Source organism: Oncorhynchus tshawytscha, linkage group LG18, assembly GCF_018296145.1.
Source record: "Oncorhynchus tshawytscha isolate Ot180627B linkage group LG18, Otsh_v2.0, whole genome shotgun sequence".
Lineage (NCBI taxonomy): Eukaryota > Metazoa > Chordata > Actinopteri > Salmoniformes > Salmonidae > Oncorhynchus > Oncorhynchus tshawytscha.
In genome coordinates, this window is record NC_056446.1 from 23,158,778 (window position 1) to 23,180,303 (window position 21,526).

At 45.2% G+C, this 21,526-nt stretch overlaps 1 protein-coding gene across 1 annotated transcript in view; it reads left to right on the forward strand.

Annotated features, from left to right (window-relative positions):
• The window catches only part of tulp4a (TUB like protein 4a), a 55,478-nt gene that overhangs the window by 24,637 nt on the left and 9,315 nt on the right, over nucleotides 1-21,526 (forward strand). Inside the window, exons 3-8 of the mRNA XM_042300506.1 lie at nucleotides 3,409-3,537; nucleotides 4,120-4,281; nucleotides 8,572-8,752; nucleotides 15,660-15,767; nucleotides 20,840-21,006; nucleotides 21,195-21,419. Of these exons, the coding sequence (XP_042156440.1) occupies nucleotides 3,409-3,537; nucleotides 4,120-4,281; nucleotides 8,572-8,752; nucleotides 15,660-15,767; nucleotides 20,840-21,006; nucleotides 21,195-21,419 (972 nt within the window). The remainder of the gene's footprint in view (nucleotides 1-3,408; nucleotides 3,538-4,119; nucleotides 4,282-8,571; nucleotides 8,753-15,659; nucleotides 15,768-20,839; nucleotides 21,007-21,194; nucleotides 21,420-21,526) is intronic.

Below are 21,526 nucleotides of genomic sequence, written 5' to 3' on the forward strand. Positions count from 1 at the left end.
CTTGTGGGGCCCCAGTGTTGAGGATCAGCGGGGTGGAAATGTTGTTGCCTACCCTCACCACCTGGGGGCGGCCCGTCAGGAAGTCCAGTACCCAGTTGCACAGGGCGGGGTCAAGACCCAGGGTCTCGAGCTTGATGACGAGCTTGGAGGGCACTATGGTGTTAAATGCCGAGCTGTAGTCGATGAACAGCATTCTCACATAGGTATTCCTCTTGTCCAGATGTCTTCAATATTATTCTACAATGTAGAAAAAAGTAAAAATAAAGAAACCCTTGAATGAGTAGGTGTGCCCAAACTTTTGACTGGTACTGTATATGTGTGTGTAACCAAAGCTGTTATCAGGATCTCTGTATTTGTATTTCCTCCCCATCTCATCAAGGGGTACAGGCCTGTGTCCCTGACTACTGCAGTAATAGATTGTATAATGCAGGCCGACAAATACGTTTCGCTTCAGTGAGGTTGTAGACGGTGCAGTGGCAGCAGGCTATAGGCCAAAATAAAATAGTTGGACTAGCCTTTAGAAAAACAGTCTGGTTATTTATTTTTTCATCCCTTGTCTGTGTAGTCTGGTCATGCCTCTAGAAAGTGTCATCATCACGGTGAAAACCTAATGAGCTTTCTTTCCCTGCCCTGATGCCCCCACATCACCTGGTGACTTTGTAGCCTGATGATGTATAGGGGTCCTTTCAGCTGTGTGTGAATGGCCTGCCCTACAGAGACATATCATTATAAGGACCTACAGTTCTATCTCCAGCCCTAAAGCAGCAGGCCTGGTCTCATTGTGCTGTGGCTCCCCTGTGGGTGTGTACTGGGGACAGGCCTATAGTACTGCAGAAGGATTTATGCCAGAGTGAGTGGGTGGGAGAGCACTGTAAATCTAGCGTAGTGGACCCCTTATTACTCAGGCTTTAGGCTGTGAGGAGAGGCTGTAGAAGGGATGGGTTTTCAGATGCTCACCTGTTGTGCCCAGCTGGAGGTGGAGATGATGGGTTTATGTATGTACAAATGAATACTAACAGCACTGTGTTTGGGAGGGCTGATGACAGCTGGTGAATACATCCTTTATTCTTCAGGCTTTTTGAAGGTGTGTTTGACACAGTGCATTTGCTTGGACAGGGACTTAATCTGCACGTTCTGTAGATCTGTCTTATAATTCTGCCTATCTTGTCTCTAAGTTGTATCTGAGCGGAGGTCATGACCCCAGAACAGGTTTTCAACTCTGACCTGTGACTGTACACAGTGTGTTCTAGTGGAAGTGGTTCCTGTGCTATATACAGGAGTGCAGAGAGTGATGGAGAGAGACAGAGCCTAGCGGGGTAATCTAGGTCTGAGCCCATAGGGGAGCTGATCTGATGGGCCTGCAGTCAGTGTAAGCCCTGATAAAGCCTGTTTGTACACGTGTGTGTGTGTGTGTGTGTGTGTGTGTGTGTGTGTGTGTGTGTGTGTGTGTGTGTGCATTTTCCACGTGCTTTGGGTCTATGGAGAGGTGCACCAAGCATGGGATTATACCTCTGGGAATAGGCAGTCATGCTACAGAAGACCAGACAAACAGGGAGTGAGAATGGGAGATTGAGGTTGGGAAAGAAGTGTGTTTTAAATGCATAGAGGGAGATGGAGCGAGGGAGGATGGCAGAACGTGTTGAGAACAAGTTCTCATTTGCAACTGCGACCTGGCCAAGATAAAGCATAGCAGTGTGAACAGACAACAACACAGGGTTACACATGGAGTAAACAATAAACAAGTCAATAACAATAGTAGAAAAAAAATAATCTATATACATTGTGTGCAAAACGCATGAGGAGGTAGGCAATAAATAGGCCATAGGAGTGAATAATTACAATTTAGCAGATTAACACTGAAGTGATAAATTATCAGATGAACATGTGCAGGTAGAGATACTGGTGTGCAAAAGAGCAGAAAAGTAAATCAAATAAAAACCGTATGGGGATGAGGTAGGTAAATTGGGTGGGCTATATACCGATGGACTATGTACAGCTGTAGCGATCGGCTAGCTGCTCAGATAGCAGATGTTTAAAGTTGGTGAGGGAGATAAAAGTCTCCAACTTCAGAGATTTTTGCAATTCGTTCCAGTCGCAGGCAGCAGAGAACTGGAAGGAAAGGTGACCAAATCAGGTTTTGGCTTTAGGGATGATCAGTGAGATACACCTGCTGGAGCGCGTGCTACGGGTGGGTGTTGCCATCGTGATCAGTGAACTGAGATAAGGCGGAGCTTTACCTAGCATAGACTTGTAGATGACCTGGAGCCAGTGGGTCTGCCGACGAACATGTAGCGAGGGCCAGCTGACTAGAGCATACAGGTCGCAGTGGTGGGTGGTATGAGGTGCTTTAGTAACAAAACGGATGGCACTGTGATAAACTGCATCCAGTTTGCTGAGTAGAGTATTGGAAGCTATTTTGTAGATGACATCGCCGAAGTCGAGGATCGGTAGGATACGATAGTCAGTTTTACTAGGGTAAGTTTTACGGCGTGAGTGAAGGAGGCTTTGTTGCGAAATAGAAAGCAGATTTGATTTTGGATTGGAGATGTTTGATATGAGTCTGGAAGGAGAGTTTGCAGTCTAGCCAGACAGCTAGGTACTTATAGATGATGGGGAGGCAGATTAAGAGAGTAAGAGAAACAGACTAGAGGGAGAGAAAGACGAGGATTAGAATGAGACAAGCAGACGCACCATCGGTCGCACGTTCACCAACCCTCTCCTCCTCAGAGTTACTACCTAAAGGTCAGAGCCGTGACGCAGATACAGTGCCGTACAGCTCCGTCTATTCAGTGACATCTGGGTCAGTGCAAAAGCCCATATATCTGCGAGTCACTGTTGCCAGTGGGATCATCCATTTTGACTCTGTGGTCATCAAGCTGCACCGCTCCTACTCACATCTACTAACGCTTTCATACTCGCTCCATCTCTTTCTTTATCGCTCTCTTTATCTCTCCCTCACACTCTTCCCCCTTTCTGTGAGCACTTCAGCCAAAGTAGCTAATCAGTCCCCACTCCATCATCATCACCCCCCCATCACTCAGCCCTCTCTCCAGATTGAGTGAAGTTCTGGATGGGGGCAGGTGGGGTGCAAATGGTCCCCCTTGCTTAGTGTTCATGAGTATGGAGTATAACTTGAGAGTTAGCATGTTGAAGCGTGTTACAGAAGACAGACACTGAAGTTGTTCTGCCTCTCTCTGCTTCTGAGTGGCTCAGCATGATGAAAGGAAGTGGAAATTGATAGAAACTCATTATCTAAGACACTCAGGATATTAGGACTTGTTTTACGTCACTGGTGAAATTAGACTAACACACTTTGATGTATTTTATTCCACTGTCTAAATGTGGCTCTCTGGCGAAATGGTGCTCATGTGATTCTGAGTTCTCCTGTCTTGTGGTGTGTGTCTCAAGGTGGTGCTGGTGCGATGGAACGAGCCCTTTCAGAAACTGGCCACTTGTGACACAGACGGAGGGATCTTTGTGTGGATCCAGTACGAGGGCCGCTGGTCTGTGGAGCTGGTCAACGATCGCGGGGCTCAGGTGGGATACACTATGGGCCAGTTTCCTGGACACGGAATAAGCCTATTCTTGATCTAAAATGGTACCCTATTCTCAAATAGGGGCCAATGGTAGTACACTATATAGGGCAGTGTTTCCCCATTTCTAGTCCTCCAGTACCCCCAATAGAACACTTTTTTTTTTTGTAGCCCTGGAAAAGCTCACCTGATTCTACTCATTGAGAGCTTCATGACAAGTTGAATCAGGTGTGCTTGTCTGGGCCTACAACAAAATGTGTGCTTATATTTTATGTATTTTAGCAGATGCTCTTATCCAGAGGAACTTACAGGAGCAATTGGGGTTAAGTGCCTTGCTCAATCAACAGAGTTTTCAACTAGTCGGCTTGGGGATTCGAACGCTCTTAACCACTAGGCTACCTGCCGTTGCTAGGCTACCTGCTATTGGGGATACTCGAGGACTGGAGCTGGAAAACACCGATATAGGGAATAGGGTCCTATTTCAGATGCAGCCCTGTGCTAAAAAGCATGGTCAATGGAAATTCTTCATTGAGTACAGTATCTGACCTGTCCTCTCTGCAACCCCCCCCCTCCCCTTTTCCTGTAGGTGAGTGACTTCACCTGGTCTCATGACGGTACCCAGGCTCTCATCTCTTACCGTGATGGCTTTGTCCTGGTGGGCTCGGTCAGCGGCCAGAGACACTGGTCATCAGAGATCAACCTGGAGAGCCAGATCACCTGTGGTATCTGGACCCCCGATGACCAGCAGGTAACTAGTTCTAATACTCTACTACTCACCTGATGACCAGAAGGTAACTAGTTCTACTACTCATCTGACGACTAGCAGGTAACTAGTTCTAATACTCTACAACTCACCTGACGACCAGCAGGTAACTAGTTCTACTACTCTACTACTCACCTGACGACTAGCAGGTAACTAGTTCTACTACTCTACTACACACCTGACGACCAGCAGGTAACTAGTTCTACTACTCATCTGACGACTAGCAGGTAACTAGTTGTAATACTCTACTACTCACCTGACGACCAGAAGGTAACTAGTTCTACTACTCGCCTGACGACCAGCAGGTAACTAGTTCTACTACTCACCTGACGACCAACAGGTAACTAGTTCTACTACTCTACTACTCACCTGACGACCAGAATGTAACTAGTTCTACTACTCACCTGACGACCAGAAGGTAACTAGTTCTACTACTCACCTGACGACCAGCAGGTAACTAGTTATAATACTCTACTACTCACCTGACGACCAGCAAGTAACTAGTTCTACTACTCTACTACTCACCTGACGACCAGCAGGTAACTAGTTCTACTACTCGCCTGACGACCAGCAGGTAACTAGTTCTAATACTCTACTACTCACCTGATGTTGCACAGAAGCTGTTTTGCTCCAGAACCACTCATTGTGTAACACCCACCTGACCCCTTGGTTTGATGGGGGGGCCGTGTTTAACATATGGAATCTTGAAGTAACCAATACATTGTTAAACAAATCCAAATATATTTTATATTTGAGATTCTTCAAAGTAGCCACCCTTTGCCTTGATGACAGCTTTGCACACTCTTGGCATTCTCTCAACCAGCTTCACGAGGTAGTCACCTGGAACACATTTCAATTAACAGATGTGCCTTGTTAAAAGTTCATTTGTGGAATTTCTTTCCTTCCTAATGCGTTTGAGCCAATTGGTTGTGTTGTGACCTGGTAGGGGGTGGTATACAGAAGATAGCCCTATTTGGTAAAAATACCAAGTCCATATTATGGCAAGAACAGCTCAAATAAGCAAAGAGAAACAACAGTCCATCATTACTTTAAGACATGAAGGTCAGTCAATCCAGAACATTTCAAGAACTTTGAAAGTTTCTTCAGGTGCAGTCGCAAAAGCCATCAAGCGCTATGATGAAATTGGCTCTCATGAGGACTGCCACAGGAATGGAAGACCCAGAGTTACCTCTGCTGCAGAGGATACGTTCATTAGAGTTAGCAGCCACAGAAATTGCAGCCCAAATAAATGCTTCACGGAGTTCAAGTAACAGACACATCTCAACATCAACTGTTTAGAGGAGACTGTGTGAATCAGGCCGAGATGGTCGAAACCACTACTAATGGACAACAATAAGAAGAAACACGCGCAATGGACATCAGACAGGTGGAAATCTGTCATTTCGAGTCCAAATTTGAGATTTTATGGTTCCAACTGCCGTGTCTTTGTGAGATGCAGAGTAGGTGAACGGATGATCTCCGCATGTGTGGTTCCCACGGTGAAGCATGGAGGAGGTGTGGGGTTGCTTTGCTGGTGACACTGTCAAGGATTTATTTAGAATTCAAGGCACACTTAACCAACATGGCTACCACAGCATTCTTCAGCGATACGCCATCATTTGTTTTTCAACAGGACAATGACCCAACGCACTCCAGGCTGTGTAAGGGCTATTTGACCAAGAAGGAGAGTGATGGAGTGCTGTATCAGATGACCTGGCCTCCACAATCGGTCGACGTCAACCAATTTGAGATGGTTTTGGGTGAGTTGGGCCGCAGAGTGAAGGATGTGGGAACTCCTTCAAGACTATTGGAAAAGCTTTCCAGGTGAAGCTGATTGAGAGAATGCCAAGAATGTGCAAAGCTGTCATCAACGCAAAGGGTGTCTACTTTGAAGAATCTAAAATATATTTTGATTTGTTTAACACTTTTTTGGTTACTACATGATTCCATATGTGTTATTTCATAGTTTTGATGTCTTCACTATTCCACAATGTAGAAAAATAGTTTAAAAAATAAAGCCTTGAATGAGTAGGTGTCAACTTTTGACTGATTCTGTGCATGCTATATTCATGTATATTTGTTAGTTATATTAATATATAATATGTATTATGCTCTGTTATTTGTTATGTATTATACAGTAACTCGTCATACATTTAAATCCTTGACACTGCTTCTTTATGAACATTAAAATGAAAGTGGTCACTGACTAGGGTCAGTAGTTTTTCCTGATAATGTGATCTTACCTGACCAGGAAAAACTCCAGGTTCTAACAATTTCTGTGATCATGATGGAAGGAAGACAAAGTGTTTTTCCACAGCCACAGTATTTTAGTTCCACCATTTGGGGTGAGCAGGCATTTTGCTGATATTGTTTATTATTACGGTAAGTACCCTATATTAGAAAAGTTTGAAATTAAATACGTTTGCTAATATGGCTACAACCATCAAACTTGGAGTAGTAGTTTAAAGGATAATAAACTGGTGCACTTAAATGTTATAAACGTATTGTTTTATTTAAGAAATAAGGCCCAAGGGTGTGTGGTATATGGCCAATATACCACGGCTAGGGCTGTTCTTATGCACGACGCGAGGCAGAGTGCCTGGATACATCCCTTAGCCGTGGTATATTGGCCATATACCACAAATCCCAGAGGTGCCTTATTACTATTATAAACTGTTTACCAATGTAATTAGAGCAATAAAAATACATATATGTTTTGTTATACCCTGGGTATACGGTTTGATATACCACGGCTGTCAGCCAATCAGCATTCAGGGCTTGAACCACACATCTATTCCGGCAATTTAGTACGACATGGATTTTTGGCCATATCGTCCAGCTCCAAGTCGGACTCACTGCTGCCCAGCTCCAAGTCGGACTCACTGCCGCCCAGCTCCGAGTCGGACTCCCCGCCGCCCAGCTCCGAGTCGGACTCCTGCCGCCCAGCCCAGCTGCCGCCCAGAGTCGGACTCCCTGCCGCCCAGCTCCGAGTCGGACTCCCTGCCGCCCAGCTCCGAGTCGGACTCCCTGCCGCCCAGCTCCGAGTCGGACTCCCTGCCGCCCAGCCCAGTCGGACTCCCTGCCGCCCAGCTCCGAGTCGGTCGGACTCCCTGCCGCCCAGCTCCGAGTCGGACTCCCTGCCGCCCAGCTCCGAGTCGGACTCCCTGCCGCCCAGCTCCGAGTCGGACTCCCTGCCGCCCAGCTCCGAGTCGGACTCCCTGCCGCCCAGCTCCGAGTCGGACTCCCTGCCGCCCAGCTCCGAGTCGGACTCCCTGCCGCCCAGCTCCGAGTCGGACTCCTGCCCGCCCAGCTCCGAGTCGGACTCCCTGCCGCCCAGCTCCGAGTCGGACTCCCTGCCGCCCAGCTCCGAGTCGGACTCCCTGCCGCCCAGCTCCGAGTCGGGCTCCCTGGCCCACTCGGGCTCCCTGCCCGCCCAGCTGCCGCCCAGAGTCGGGCTCCCTGCCGCCCAGCCTCGGGCTCCCTGCCCCAGCTCCGAGTCGGGCTCCCTGCCGCCCAGCCCTCGGGCTCCCTGCCGCCCAGCTCCGAGTCGGGCTCCCTGCCGCCCAGCTCCGAGTCGGGCTCCCTGCCGCCCAGCTGCCGCCCAGCTCCGAGTCGGGCTCCCTGCCGCCCAGCTCCGAGTCGGGCTCCCTGCCGCCCAGCTCCGAGTCGGGCTCCCTGCCGCCCAGCTCCGAGTCGGGCTCCCTGCCGCCCAGCTGCCGCCCAGCTCGAGTCGGGCTCCCTGCCGCCCAGCTCCGAGTCGGGCTCCTGCCGCCCAGCTCCGAGTCGGGCTCCCTGCCGCCCAGCTCCGAGTCGGGCTCCCTGCCGCCCAGCTCCGAGTCGGACTCCCTGCCGCCCAGCTCCGAGTCGGGCTCCCTGCCGCCCAGCTCCGAGTCGGGCTCCCTGCCGCCCAGCTCCGAGTCGGACTCCCTGCCGCCCAGCTCCGAGTCGGACTGCTTATCTACATGATCTGTCTTAGGGAGGAGGGTTTTTTTGTTTGTCTGTGCTCTGACACGATGTCAGCTCAGTTTAGTTTGTTGGAGAGTTTGTTTCTGTCTCTCCAGCTGATCATCTCTCTAGCGCTGCACTTTCATTATTATTAGTAGACAGGAATATCCTATACTAGATTTTAGGGCCAAGACACATGTCCATTGTTCGCTGTAACATATGGACAATAAAAGTTGTATTCTATTCCAGATTCTAGGACAAAGATGACTTAACCATTGGTGTCCCTCCCTGGTTCTGTGTAACTGTGTTGTCATGTCTCTCCCCCTGCAGGTATTGTTTGGTACTGCGGACGGCCAGGTGATCGTGATGGACTGCCACGGGCGCATGCTGGCCCACATCCTGCTGCACGAGTCAGACGGCATTGTCAGCATGTCATGGAACTACCCCAGCTTCCTGGTGGAGGACAGCAGCGAGAGCGACACAGACTCTGACGACTACACACCACCACAAGGTACACTACTCTTACAATCCTTACCCAATCTACGCCCCAGTTACACCCCTTAGGCCCTACCCACACACCTTTACAGGTACAGTCCACCCCCTTCCCAAACCTGAAAGGTACAAATCCTCTCCCTCCAGAATCCTCTGTTTATGCCCCCCTTCAAGCTACAGTAACAGGCAGCCTATGGTCACAGCAGGCACTCTCCTCTCAATCTGTTGTCTTCCTGTCTCCTCACCAGGGTTATGATTTACTAATCTGGCAGGACAGAAATACTAGTACACAGCATGAGAGTTTAATCCGCCATAGAATACAATTTTAATCTGTAATAGGTTTAGGTTCGTTGATAAGACATGATGCCTGTTGGGAGCAGAATTCCAGGGAAGCGTTGGGTCCAGCTGGGTACCTCCCTCTGTGCAGATGAAAGCAGATGTGTGGCCATCTGTTCTCCTCTAATTTTTCCTCCTCTCTTTCTCAAATTTTCACATTATATCTCTCTTCCAGTGACCTGCTATGATGCCCTGTTTTTAAGAAAGGTCAAATGGGGTATGATTGAGAGAAGTGACCCTGAAGCAATATAACCCCAACATCCAATTTTAGGAAATGTGTATGAAAATATTGACATTGGATCCCTAATGCTTCATAGTTTATATATAGAATTTAACTTTTAAATGATTTGACATGCATGTCATTTGTGACACTCATTTCACATGCACACTGCTTTGTAACTCCCTGTGGGCCAACTAATTAACGGTAGGAAATGGGACCGTGATCATTGGACTGCATCGAGCTCAGTCTATTAAAGCAATCCACTCCCAGACTGTGGGGGAGTAGGGGACAGGGACTCAAGAGGCCACTAAAAACAAACGAGTGTGACCGAGCGGAGGGAGGGAACAGATAGACGGAGAAAGAGGGGGGGATAGAGCAGAGTGAGGATAGTAGGGGACACAGTGGGCGCGGGGAGGACGTGTGCGACATAGGGCTGATATTTGACAAAGGAGGTCCTAATAGCTGACTTGGTTTTGGGGATGGTGGCGGACAGCTGTCAAAGTCACACATCACCGGACCCCTGGTTGTGCGTCACACTGCCACCCTAGTGACCGCCAGTCTGGGCCTTTGTCGTGGAAACTGATTTATGGATAATATGGCCCCCAATGTCATGTTTTATATGGTGGCTCAGTGCAACCCTATCAAAAAAACAAATGGGATTCTGAGTGAACTTCCATAACCCCAACCATACGGCTTTCAGGTTACATAGAATTAAATGTTACTTTCAATTCAGTCTTTTCGCTGCAGTCATTTACATGTGGCTCTGTGCCACGGCAAAATTATTGCTGCCATGTGGGGGAAAAGTAAATATGCAACATTAAATATTTCTGCGAAGGTACACTTTGAAGATGCTAGAACAGTCCACATTTACTTTTTGTCTGCAAACAAAACTAGTAATGAATAGAAAAATCAAACTACACTGGAGTAGAATAGCTTCTGTTTATCTATTTGGCTTGTTGTATGTTCTTTGCGAGAGAAATATTCCTCTTGAGGCTCATTCAAGTTACGAGGGCCATAGGGAGGGAAACATGCATTCTAACAAGCAGTCAGTGCACAACAATTCTTGCTATCGCGGGGGAAACAGACGTTTTAATGGCCTTTGTTAAAAAGAGGGGGGATCTTCCAGCTTTCCATTCCTACTTTATGTATTTCTTAACTCCTAAATATGGGCGAACTGCACCATTTTAAACCTGGTGTTTTTAGCAGAGGCATGGTAAAGCACATTACTGCTCTGCAATTCACTGTGAGTGCATAGGGGAGAGTGGGGCTAAATGCAACCCGGGACAATTGTCGGGTAACTTGGGGTACCTAAATACCCTACCTAAATATATATATATATATATTTTTTTTTTTTGTTTAAAAAAATAAATAATTTAAGTGACCTAAAAGATTGTGACAACAAATTATATTTCTTTGTTGAGCAAGAGTAGTGGCAACCAGGGAAAGTGTTGTGTGGGAAAATTGTGACATGGAAGTGGTTTCTGTGAGAAGTACAGGTATGGATTTTTTGGGACATTCAATTCATCAATAGGATGCTAACCAGTTAAAATAAACTCAGCAAAAAAAGAAACGTCCTCTCACTGTCAACTGCGTTTATTTTCAGCAAACTTAAAACTTCTTGTGACTCTCAAACCCGGGTCCGGGAGCGTAATCATCGCCTGACACTAATTAGCATAACGCAACTGACAAAAATCTTCCTATTCATGAAAATCACAAGTGAAATATATTGGAACACAGTTTAGCCTTTTGTTAATCACCCTGTCATCTCAGATTTTCAAAATATGCTTTACAGCCAACGCTAGACAAGCATTTGTGTAAGTTTATCATAGCCTTGCTAGCAGCAGGCAAACTTGTCATGAAAATCAGAAAAGCAATCAAATTAAATCGTTTACCTTTGAACTTCGGATGTTTTCACTCACAAGACTCCCAGGTAGATAGCCAAAGTTCATTTTTTCCCAAAATATTATTTTTGTAGGCGAAATAGCTCCGTTTGTTCTTCACGTTTGGCTGAGAAATCGCCCGGAAATTGCAGTCACCCCAACGGTGAAAAATATTCCAAATTAGCTCCATAATATCGACAGAAACATGGCAAACGTTGTTTATAATCAATCCTCAAGGTGTTTTTCTAATATCTATTCGATAATATATCCGTCGGGACAATTAGTTTTTCAGTAGGACCGATTGGAGTAATGGCTGCCTCTGTATTTTACGTGAGAATCTCTCTCGGAGCCACCATGTGACCACTTACGCAATGTGGCCGCCTACGGCTATTCTTCAACAGAAATGCGCAAAACTACGTCACAAGGCTGTAGACACCTTGGGGAATACGTAGAAAGCGTAAACTCGTTGATGGCACATTCACAGCTGAATAGGGACTCATTGGAAGGCAGCGCTTTCAAAACCTGGGGCATTTCCGGATTGGATTTTTCTCAGGCTTTCGCCTGCAACATCAGTTCTGTTATACTCACAGACAATATCTTTACAGTTTTGGAAACATTAGAGAGTTTTCTATCCAAAGCTGTCAATTATATGCATATTCTAGCATCTTGTCCTGACAAAATATCCCGTTTAAAACGGGAACATTTTTTCCCCAAAAATGAAAATACGGCCCCCTAGTGCCAACAGGTAAATATTGTATGAACATAAGATTCAACAACTGAGACATAAACTGAACAAGTTCCACAGACATGTGACTAACAGAAATTGAATAACGTGTCCCTGAACAAAGGAAATAACAGTCAGTATCTGGTGTGGCAGCTGCATTAAGTACTCCGGTGCATCTCCTCTTCATGGACTGCACCAGATTTGAGATGTTACCCCACTCTTCCACCTGCAAGTTCCCGGACATTTCTGGAGGGAATGGCCCTAGCCCTCACCCTCCGATGCAACAGGTCCCAGATCCAACAGGTTCCAGACATGCTCAATGGGATTGAGATCTGGGATCTTCGCTGGCCATGGCAGAACATTGACATTCCTGTTTTGCAGGAAATCACGCACAGAATGAGCAGTATGGCTGGTGGCATTGTCATGCTGGAGGGTCATGTCAGGATGAGCCTGCAGGAAGGGTACCACATGAGGGAGGAAGATATCTTCCCTGTAATGCACAGTGTTGCGATTGCCTGCAATGACAACAAGCTCAGTCCGATGATGCTGTGACACACCGCCCCAGACCATGACGGACCCTCCACTTCATCCCGCTCCAGAGTACAGGCCTCGGTGTAACGATCATTCCTTCGACGATAAATGCAAATCCGACCATCGCCCCTGGTGAGACAAAACCGCGACTCGTCAGTAAAGAGCACTTTTTGACAGTTCTGTCTGGTCCAGCGATGGTGGGTTTGTGCCCATAGGCAACGTTGTTGCCGGTGATCTGTTGAGGACCTGCCTTACAGGCTTACAAGCCCTCAGTCCAGCCTCTCTCAGCCTATTGCGGACAGTCTGAGCACTGATGGAGGGAATGTGCATTCCTGGTGTAACTCGGGCAGTTGTTGTTGCTATCCTGTACCTGTCCCGCAGGTGTGATGTTCAGATGTACTAATCCTGTGCAGGTGCTGTAACACGTCGTCTGCCACTGCAAGGACGATCAGCTGTCCGCCCTGTCTCTCTGGCCACATCTGCAGTCCTCATGCCTAAGGCATGTTCACGCAGATGAGCAGGGACCCTGGGTGTCTTTCTTTTGATGTTTTTCAGACTCAGTAGAAAGGCCTCTTTAGTGTCCTAAGTTTTCAGAACTGTGACCTTAATTGCCTACTGTCTGTAAGCTGTTCGTGTCTTAACGACCGTTCCACAGGTGCATGTTCATTAATTGTTTATGATGTAGTTGAGCTACAGGTGATAATGTTTATTGCTAATAGCATACCTGATAATATGGACCATACAATCGCTATGTGCATGGTTCAATATGTAAATCATTTTACCAATACAGCTAGGTTTCCGTCAAATTTGCAACAGATTTTGATGCGAATATTCGATAATCTGCATAAAGCAATATGTACATTTTCCCACCAGGGATGTGTTTCTATCAAACCTACTTTTGCAGATAAATGGCTGTGCCTGAAAAGGTAGTGCACATAGAAATAACTTTTGCCATTAAATTCCCATATACCGAATGGAAAAATACAAGTTAAATCGCATTTTCAAATCTTCAGATGGTTTTGTCAGAAAAATGCTTTATATAACAAAGGTGCTACTCTGGTCTTGGCTCATGCTCTCTAGCCAACAGCTCACAGATGCTGTGTGGGTAGACTACCTACATTATGAGATTATTGCAAACAGTGATATTATTTATTTGTCAAACGGTAGGCAAGCATCGATCATCATGTCACCAGAATAAGACCCTCGATATTTATTGGAGCATCAAGCTCATCACCTTATACATTCACTAATCCTGTGAAGATCATTATAACTTATTTCATATGTAGCCTAATAAACTGCATGCTTTCCCCAATCGTAGTGGGTGGACCACACAAACATCATCACATGACAAAAAGATCACACCACGTCGAACGAACAAACAAATTGTCTGTCGGCATTTATAACATTTTACCGGCATTTCATGTTTCCATCAGCCAGGTCGTGATTATTTTCATGAATCAGGTAATTCATCCGCATGAAATGGTTGGATGATAATGTGGTTTATGTTATTGGGCTCATTTCTGGAAGTGGAAATTGTCATTTAAAGGGTGTCATCAGAATTAATTTTTCATTCATTTGGAGTAGAATATCCTTTTTTTAATGTCACCAGAACTGAGCTTCTCAGTCCTACATAAAAATTATCCAGGGGCCCCGTGGGTTTACCCCCCACTGCTACAAATTTGTACATTTGAATCATCATTTTACCCTAATTCAATGGCTCTTGTCAAAACCAACTCCCCTCATCCCTCCAATGGCCTGGAAGCAGTACTGTACAGCCACGTTACCAGTTTAACCAAGGGGCCGATATGTGATATAACTGTTTTAATAGGCCTTTGTTAGAGAGACCCGTGTGTTACACAAACCTGTCTGTTTCCTGCATCTCCCCTGGTCTTTGGTTTGGTAAGAATTTCTTTGGTGGAACACCTCTCAGCCTCATTGGGAAGTGATGTGCATGATTAGCAGCTCACATAACGGCCTCCATTTTATGTGCACTGTTTTTTTAACGTGTTTTTATTGCGTCTCATTGGTTGCATCGATGCCTGGGCCAGCCTCCCCCGGTGATGTGTTTAGAGTCTGGTCAGTCCGTGTGTAGTAAAGTTCAAAAGTGCTTGCCTTAGCTGGAACGGTAATTATGCTCTAATTCACTAATTTAAAAAAGTCGCTGGTAATTGATTGGCGCTGAGAAATTATCTGCGGGAAGGGCAGGCTAGCGAATGACTCTCAAGGCGCTGGTTGAAGATGCCAGGCCTTCTGCTGCTGTCTGACTGCAAAGATTACATTGATATATTTGCTACACCATGACACTGTAGCGTTACTTCTAACTAAACGATACAACCAGTATATCACACACTTTTTAGTACAGGGCTCGGTTTCCCAAAAGCATTGTAGCACTTAGTTTCAATGGCATTAAGATGATCTTAGTGCCACAATGTTTTTGGGGAACCCAACCCAGGTCAGTTTCATAGCGTAGCACAATGCGGAGAGTAGGATGGAACCTTGACATTTTTTCCTGACAACATGACCTGATCAGTTCCTCATGTTTAGTTAAACCTCCTGGTCCTTCTTCACTGATCGTATGTTCACATAAACCACGGACTAATACAGAACAGTCACGATAGTTGTCCTTAGTCCCTTTAAGGCACCCAAGATTTACATGGTGTACAAAGCAGCGGTGGCTGTGTTTTATGAAGGTGTGTTATTTATAGCCCTGAGAGAGTGGATGGATGGTACTAAGGTGAGATGCATGGGTGTCTTTGTGCTTTTGAATAGGACACAGTAGAGATCACTACCCCAAGATTAATCACTAGGAGCAGCTGCCAAAGATGCAGAAATGTCCTTGTGTCCCACTACCCCTCCCTTAACACACACACACACACACACACACACACACACACACACGGTGTCCCTCACTCTCAATCAATTTTATGGCCCACTGGAAATGCATATTGATCACACCATCCTCTGACTTGGTTGCTAAGAAGCTATCAACGTATAATACAGGGAATGCTTGCATTTGGTCTGAATTCCAGAAAATATAAGAAAGAGCAATTTGTCTTAGTCGGATTGTCAGTCTCTCTGAAATAGAATCAGAATAGGATCATGGTTGACCTGGTTTTGTTTCACCCTGTTGACCTCCCCCTCTGTCTTTATCTGGTTGTGTTTGTCTTTGTTTCTGTGGTTGTGTTGTGGTATCCCTCTCTCTGACCTGGTCTTGTTGTGGTCTTTGTCTCCACAGTCCAACGTTTGAAGCCTCTGCTGACGGTCAGCTTCACCTCTGGAGACATCAGCCTGATGAACAACTATGATGACCTCTCTCCCACTCTTATCCACACTGGCCTAAAAGGTATGTGTGTTTGTATCAAGGTTATTATAGATTTAATTTTTTTTCTTTTTTCTATTGGTTTTTAGATTTTTCAGTTAGTTTTAGACCTGATTTGCTAGTTTCTATTTAGTTTCAGTTGTATAAAAGTTTTTCTATTTCATTTTTTACATTATTAAGTTTCAGTTTTATTGTTTGGGTCAGAAAGCATGCGCGGGCCAGGCTAAGAGCCATTTGTGTTGTGTAGTTTATTTTGTATTTTCAGGGGGTGTTGTTATCTGGGGGTGGGTGTTGTTATCTGGGGGTGGGTGTTGTTATCTGGGGGTGGGTGTTGTTATCTGGGGGGCAGCATAAGCTATGCTACGCTATGAAACTGACCTGGGCTGGGTTTCCCATCATACATAAGGTGATGATGGGGCAGGTCATAGGTTAGGTTTAAAGGGGCAGTCAGCAGTTGCTACATCCATTGATTCTTGAAGACTATAACTTATGTCTCAAGAGTGTAGATTCAGCTGTTGTTCCTCATCAGAACCCCAAATATAAGCTTGTTTTACTACAATGTTTGTAAACAAAGTAAATGGTTAAAACTATCATTTTGATATCATGGATGGTCAGTCCTTGCATTCATAGCTCTGTCTATGAATTTTAAGTGGTTACATTTCTCCAGCCCCATCCCTCAGCTTTTTACCGAAGCAGTGGCGAGGATGACACTTTGTTTCAACTGCTGATTGGCCCTTTAAATTATGAAGTCAATCTCAATGTGACTGTGCTGAGTCTGGTGCAAAAAAATATGGTGGAAGGAAACTCGCCCATGTTTACACCAATCCAATGCTTTTTTTTGGACATGTACAGTGCATTCGGAATGTGTTCAGAGCCCTTGACCTTTTCCACATTTTGTTACGTTAAATTTATTAACTTCTTATGGTATAGGGGACGTTTGCGTCCCACTTGAAGAAAAAAGACAGGGAAAATGCAGCGCGGCAAATTCAAAATATGATATAAAAATCAAACTTTCATTAAATCACACATGTAAGATACTCAATTAAAGCTACACTTGTTGTGAATCCAGCCAACATGTCAGATTTTAAAAAGCTTTTCGGCGAAACCATAAGAAGCTATTATCTGATGATAGCACAATGTCAACAAAGAGAGTAGCATATTTCAACCCTGCAGGCGCTACACAAAACGCAGAAATAAAATATAAAACATGCATTACCTTTGACGAGCTTATTTTGTTGGCACTCCAATATGTCCCATAAACATCACAATTGGTCCTTTTGTTCGATTAATTCCGTCCATATATATCCAAATGTCCATTTATTTGACGCGTTTGATCCCCCCCAAAAAAAACAGTTTCCAAAAAACGCAACATCACTACAAAATATTTCAAAAGTTGCCTATAAACTTTGCCAAAATATTTCAAACGACTTTTGTAATACAACTTTAGGTATTTTTAAACGTTAATAATCGATCAAATTGTAGACGGGGCAATCTGTTTTCAATACAGGAAGTAAACAAACCATGCTCCTTTTTTACGTCTTGCGCAACTCTCAATAGTGTAACGTTGTTCCTGGATGTGCTTCTTCTTCGTGGCACAAATGAATAACATCAACCAAATTCCAAAGACTGGTGACATCCAGTGGAAGCGGTAGGAACTGAAAACAGGTTCCTAAGAAATATCCCTTGGCAATAACAGGTCAGAGAACAGAGAGAGACCAAAAAAAAAGATCTGAACTGTTAGTCATCGGGGTTTTGCCAGCTACATAAGTTCTGTTATACTCACAGACATGATTCAAACAGTTTTAGAAACTTCAGTGTTTTCTATCCACATCTACTAATAATATGCATATCTTATATTCCTGGCATGAGTAGCAGGAATTTGATATTGGGCACGCTATTTATCCAAAACTGAAAATGCTGCCCCCTATACCTTAAGAGTTTTTTTCCCTTCCCTCATCAATCTACACCCAATACTCCAAAATGACAAAGCAAAAACAGGTTATTAGACATTTTTGCAATAAATAAATTAAATATCAAATTTACAAAAGTATTCAGAACATTTACTCAGTACTTTGTTGAAGCACCTTTGGCAGCGATTCCAGCCTCAAATCTTCTTGGGTATGATGCTACAAGCTTGGCACACCTGTATTTGGAGAGTTTCTCCATTCTTCTCTGCAGATCCGCTCAAGCTCTGTCAGATTGGATGGGGAGCGTCGCTGCACAGCTATTTTCAGGTGTCTCCAGAGATGTTCGATCAGATTCAATTCCGGGCTCTGGCGGGGCCACTCAAGGACATTCAGAGACTTGTTCCGAAACCACTCCTGCATTGTCTTAGCTATGTGCTTAGGGTCGTTGTCCTGTTGGAAGGTGAGCCTTTTCCCCAGTCTGAGGTCCTGAACGCTCTAGAGCAGGTTTTCATCAAGGATCTCTCTGTACTTTGCTCCGTTCATCTTTCCCTCGACCCTGACTTGTCTCCCAGTCCCTGCCACTGAAAAACATCCCCACAATGCTGCCACCACCATGCTTCACCATCGGGATGGTGCCAGGATTCTTCCAGACATGACTCTAGGCATTCAGGCCAAAGAGTTCATTCTTGGTTTCATCAGACCAGAGAATATTTTTTCTCATGGTCTGAGAGTCCTTTAGGTGCCTTTTTTGCAAACACCAAGCTAGCGGTCATGGCTTTTACTGAGGAGTGGCTTCTGTCTAGCCACTCTACATTAAAGGCCTGATTGGTGGAGTGCTGCAGAGATGGAAGTCCTTCTGGAAGGTTCTCCCATCTCCACAGAGGAACTCTGGAGCTCTGTCAGAGTGACCATCAGGTTCTTGGTCACCTCACTGACCAAGGCACTTCTCACCCGATTGCTCAGTTTGGCCAGGCTGCCAGTTCTAGCAAGAGTCTAATTTAAAAATGGTCTTTACTGGCTAGCAAAACAAAAACAACATCTGTGTCAACTGTATAAAAACAAAGTGTGTAGTGATATCTGACAAGTTCAACAAGTAGGCAGCCTTCATAAACGCTATAAACACCCATTGGTGGTTCCAAACTTCTTCCATTTAAGAATGGAGGCCACTGTGTTCTTGGGGACCTTCAATGCTCCAGAAATGTGTTTTTACACTTCCCTAAATCTGTAACTCGACACAATCTCGGAGCTCTACTGACAATTCATGGCTTGGTTTTTGCTCTGACATGCACTGTCAACTGTGGGACCTTATATACAGTTGAATTCGGAAGCTTACATACACTTAGGTTGGAGTCATTAAAACGTGTTTTTCAACCACTCCATACATTTTTTTCTTAACTATAGTTTTGGCAAGTCGGTTAGGACATCTACTTTGTGCATGACACAAGTCATTTTTCCAACAATTGTTTACAGACTGATTATGTCCCTTATAATTCACTGTATCACAATTCCAGTGGGTCATAAGTTTACATACACTAAGTTGAATGTGCCTTTAAACAGCTTGGAAAATTCCAGAAAATGGTGTAATGGCTTTAGAAACTTCTGATAGGCTAATTGACATCATTTGAGTCCATTGGAGGTGTACCTGTGGATGTATTTCATGGCCTACCTTCAAACTCAGTGCCTCTTTGCTTGACATCATGGGAAAATCAAAAGAAATCAGCCAAGACCTCAGGGGGAAAAAATGTAGACATCAACAAGTCTGGTTCATCCTTGGGAGCAATTTCCAAATGCCTGACTGTACCACATCCATCTGTACAAACAATAGTACACAAGTATAAACACCATGGGACCACGCAGCCGTCATACCGCTCAGGAAGGAGACATGTTCTGTCTCCTAGAGATGAACGTACTTTGGTGCGAAAAGTGCAAATCAATCCCAGAACAACAGCAAAGGACTTTGTGAAGATGCTGGTGGAAACAGGTACAAAAGTATCTATATCCACAGTAAAAATTAGTCCTATATCGACATAACCTGAAAGGCCGCTCAGCAAGGAAGAAGCCACTGCTCCAAAACCGCCATAGAAAAAGCCAGACTACGGTTTGCAACTGCACATGAGGACAAAGATCGTACTTTTTGGAGAAATATCCTCTGGTTTGATGATACAGAAATAGATTTGTTTGGCCATAATGACCTTCGTTATGTTTGGAGGAAAAAGGGGGGGGCTTGCAAGCCGAAGAACACCATCCCAACTGTGAAGCACGGGGATGGCAGCATCATGTTGTGGGGGTGCTTTGCTACAGGAGGGACTGTTGCACTTCACAAAATAGATGGCATCATGTGGAAGGACAATTATGTGGATATCTTGAAGCAACATCTCAAGACATCAGTCAGGAAGTTAATACTTGGTTGTAAATGGGTCTTCCAAATGGACAATTACCCAAAGCATACTTCCAAAGTTGGCAAAATGGCTTAAGGACAACATAGTCAAGGTATTGGAGTGGCCATCACAAAGCCCTTACCTCAATCCTACAGAACATTTGTGGGCAGAACTGAAAAAGCGTGTGTGAGCAAGGAGGCCTACAAACCTGACTTAGTTACAGCAGCTCTGTCAGGAGGAATGGGCCAAAATTCACCCAACTTATTGTGGGAAACTTATTGAGGCCCAAAATGTTTGACCTAAGTTAAGCAATTTAAAGGCAATGCTACCAAATATTAATTGAGTGTATGTAAACTTCTGACCCACTGGGAACGTGATGAAAGAAATAAAAGCTGAAATAAATCATTCTCTCTACTATTATTCTGACATTTCACATTCTTAAAATAAGGTGGTGATCCTAACTGACCTAAGACAGGGAATTTTTACTTGGATTTAATGTCAGGAATTGTGAAAAAGTTCCGACTTCAACTGTAGATAGGTGTGTGCCTTTCCATATCATGTCCAATCAATTGAATTTACCACAGGTGGACTCCAATCAAGTTATAGAAACTTCTTAAGGACGATCAATGGAAGCGGGATGCATCTAAGCTCAATTTTGTTTGGATTTAGGCAACCTGGGGGGAAAAAACAGATTCTCACTATCTTCTGCTTTCTAGGCCTATATCACCCACATTGGTCAGTGGTGTTCTTAAGGGTAAGTGTTTTGTGTGTGTGTAAACTCTTCATGTATTCTCTTCTCTGTGTGTGGTAGATGTGGTAGTCCAGTGGTGTTCTCAGGGGGATCTCCTGGCCGTGGCTGGGATGGAGAGAGCTGTCTTGCCCCCCGACTCCTCCTGTCTACCTCCCACCAGAAACGCCGTCGTCAAGTTCTACAACGTCTGCGGAGAACACATCTACACACTGGACACACCTGCACAAGTAATACACACACACACACACTTAGACCAGCTCCTGTGGCACAGATGACACACACACACACTCCAGTATCTACAACACATCTTCAGTGCCACACACACACAACACCTTACATTGGTAAACATACTATTGAGAAGTCACATCATATGCTATGAGTTCCATAGAATAATCACCATCCCCGTTCTCCCCAGCGTCCCATCACCACCCTGTGCTGGGGTCACCGGGACTCTCGTCTGTTCTTGGCTTGTGGCCCGGTACTCTACGTGGTGCGGGTGGAGCACCGGGTGGCCAGCCTGCAGCTGCTGTGCCAGCAGGGCATTGCCGGGGCGCTCCGGGAGGAGAAGGACGTGGCAAAGCTCACCATGCCCTCTCGTCTCTGTTCTTACGTCACCACAGCCTTCACACCCACCATCAAGGTACAGGGTTTATGAGATGTCGCATACAGTATGGATATGCGTCTGGGAGGGTGAGGATGTGCTACTCTATGAAATGGGGCGGTTGAGGGTTCTGGTTTACCCACCTG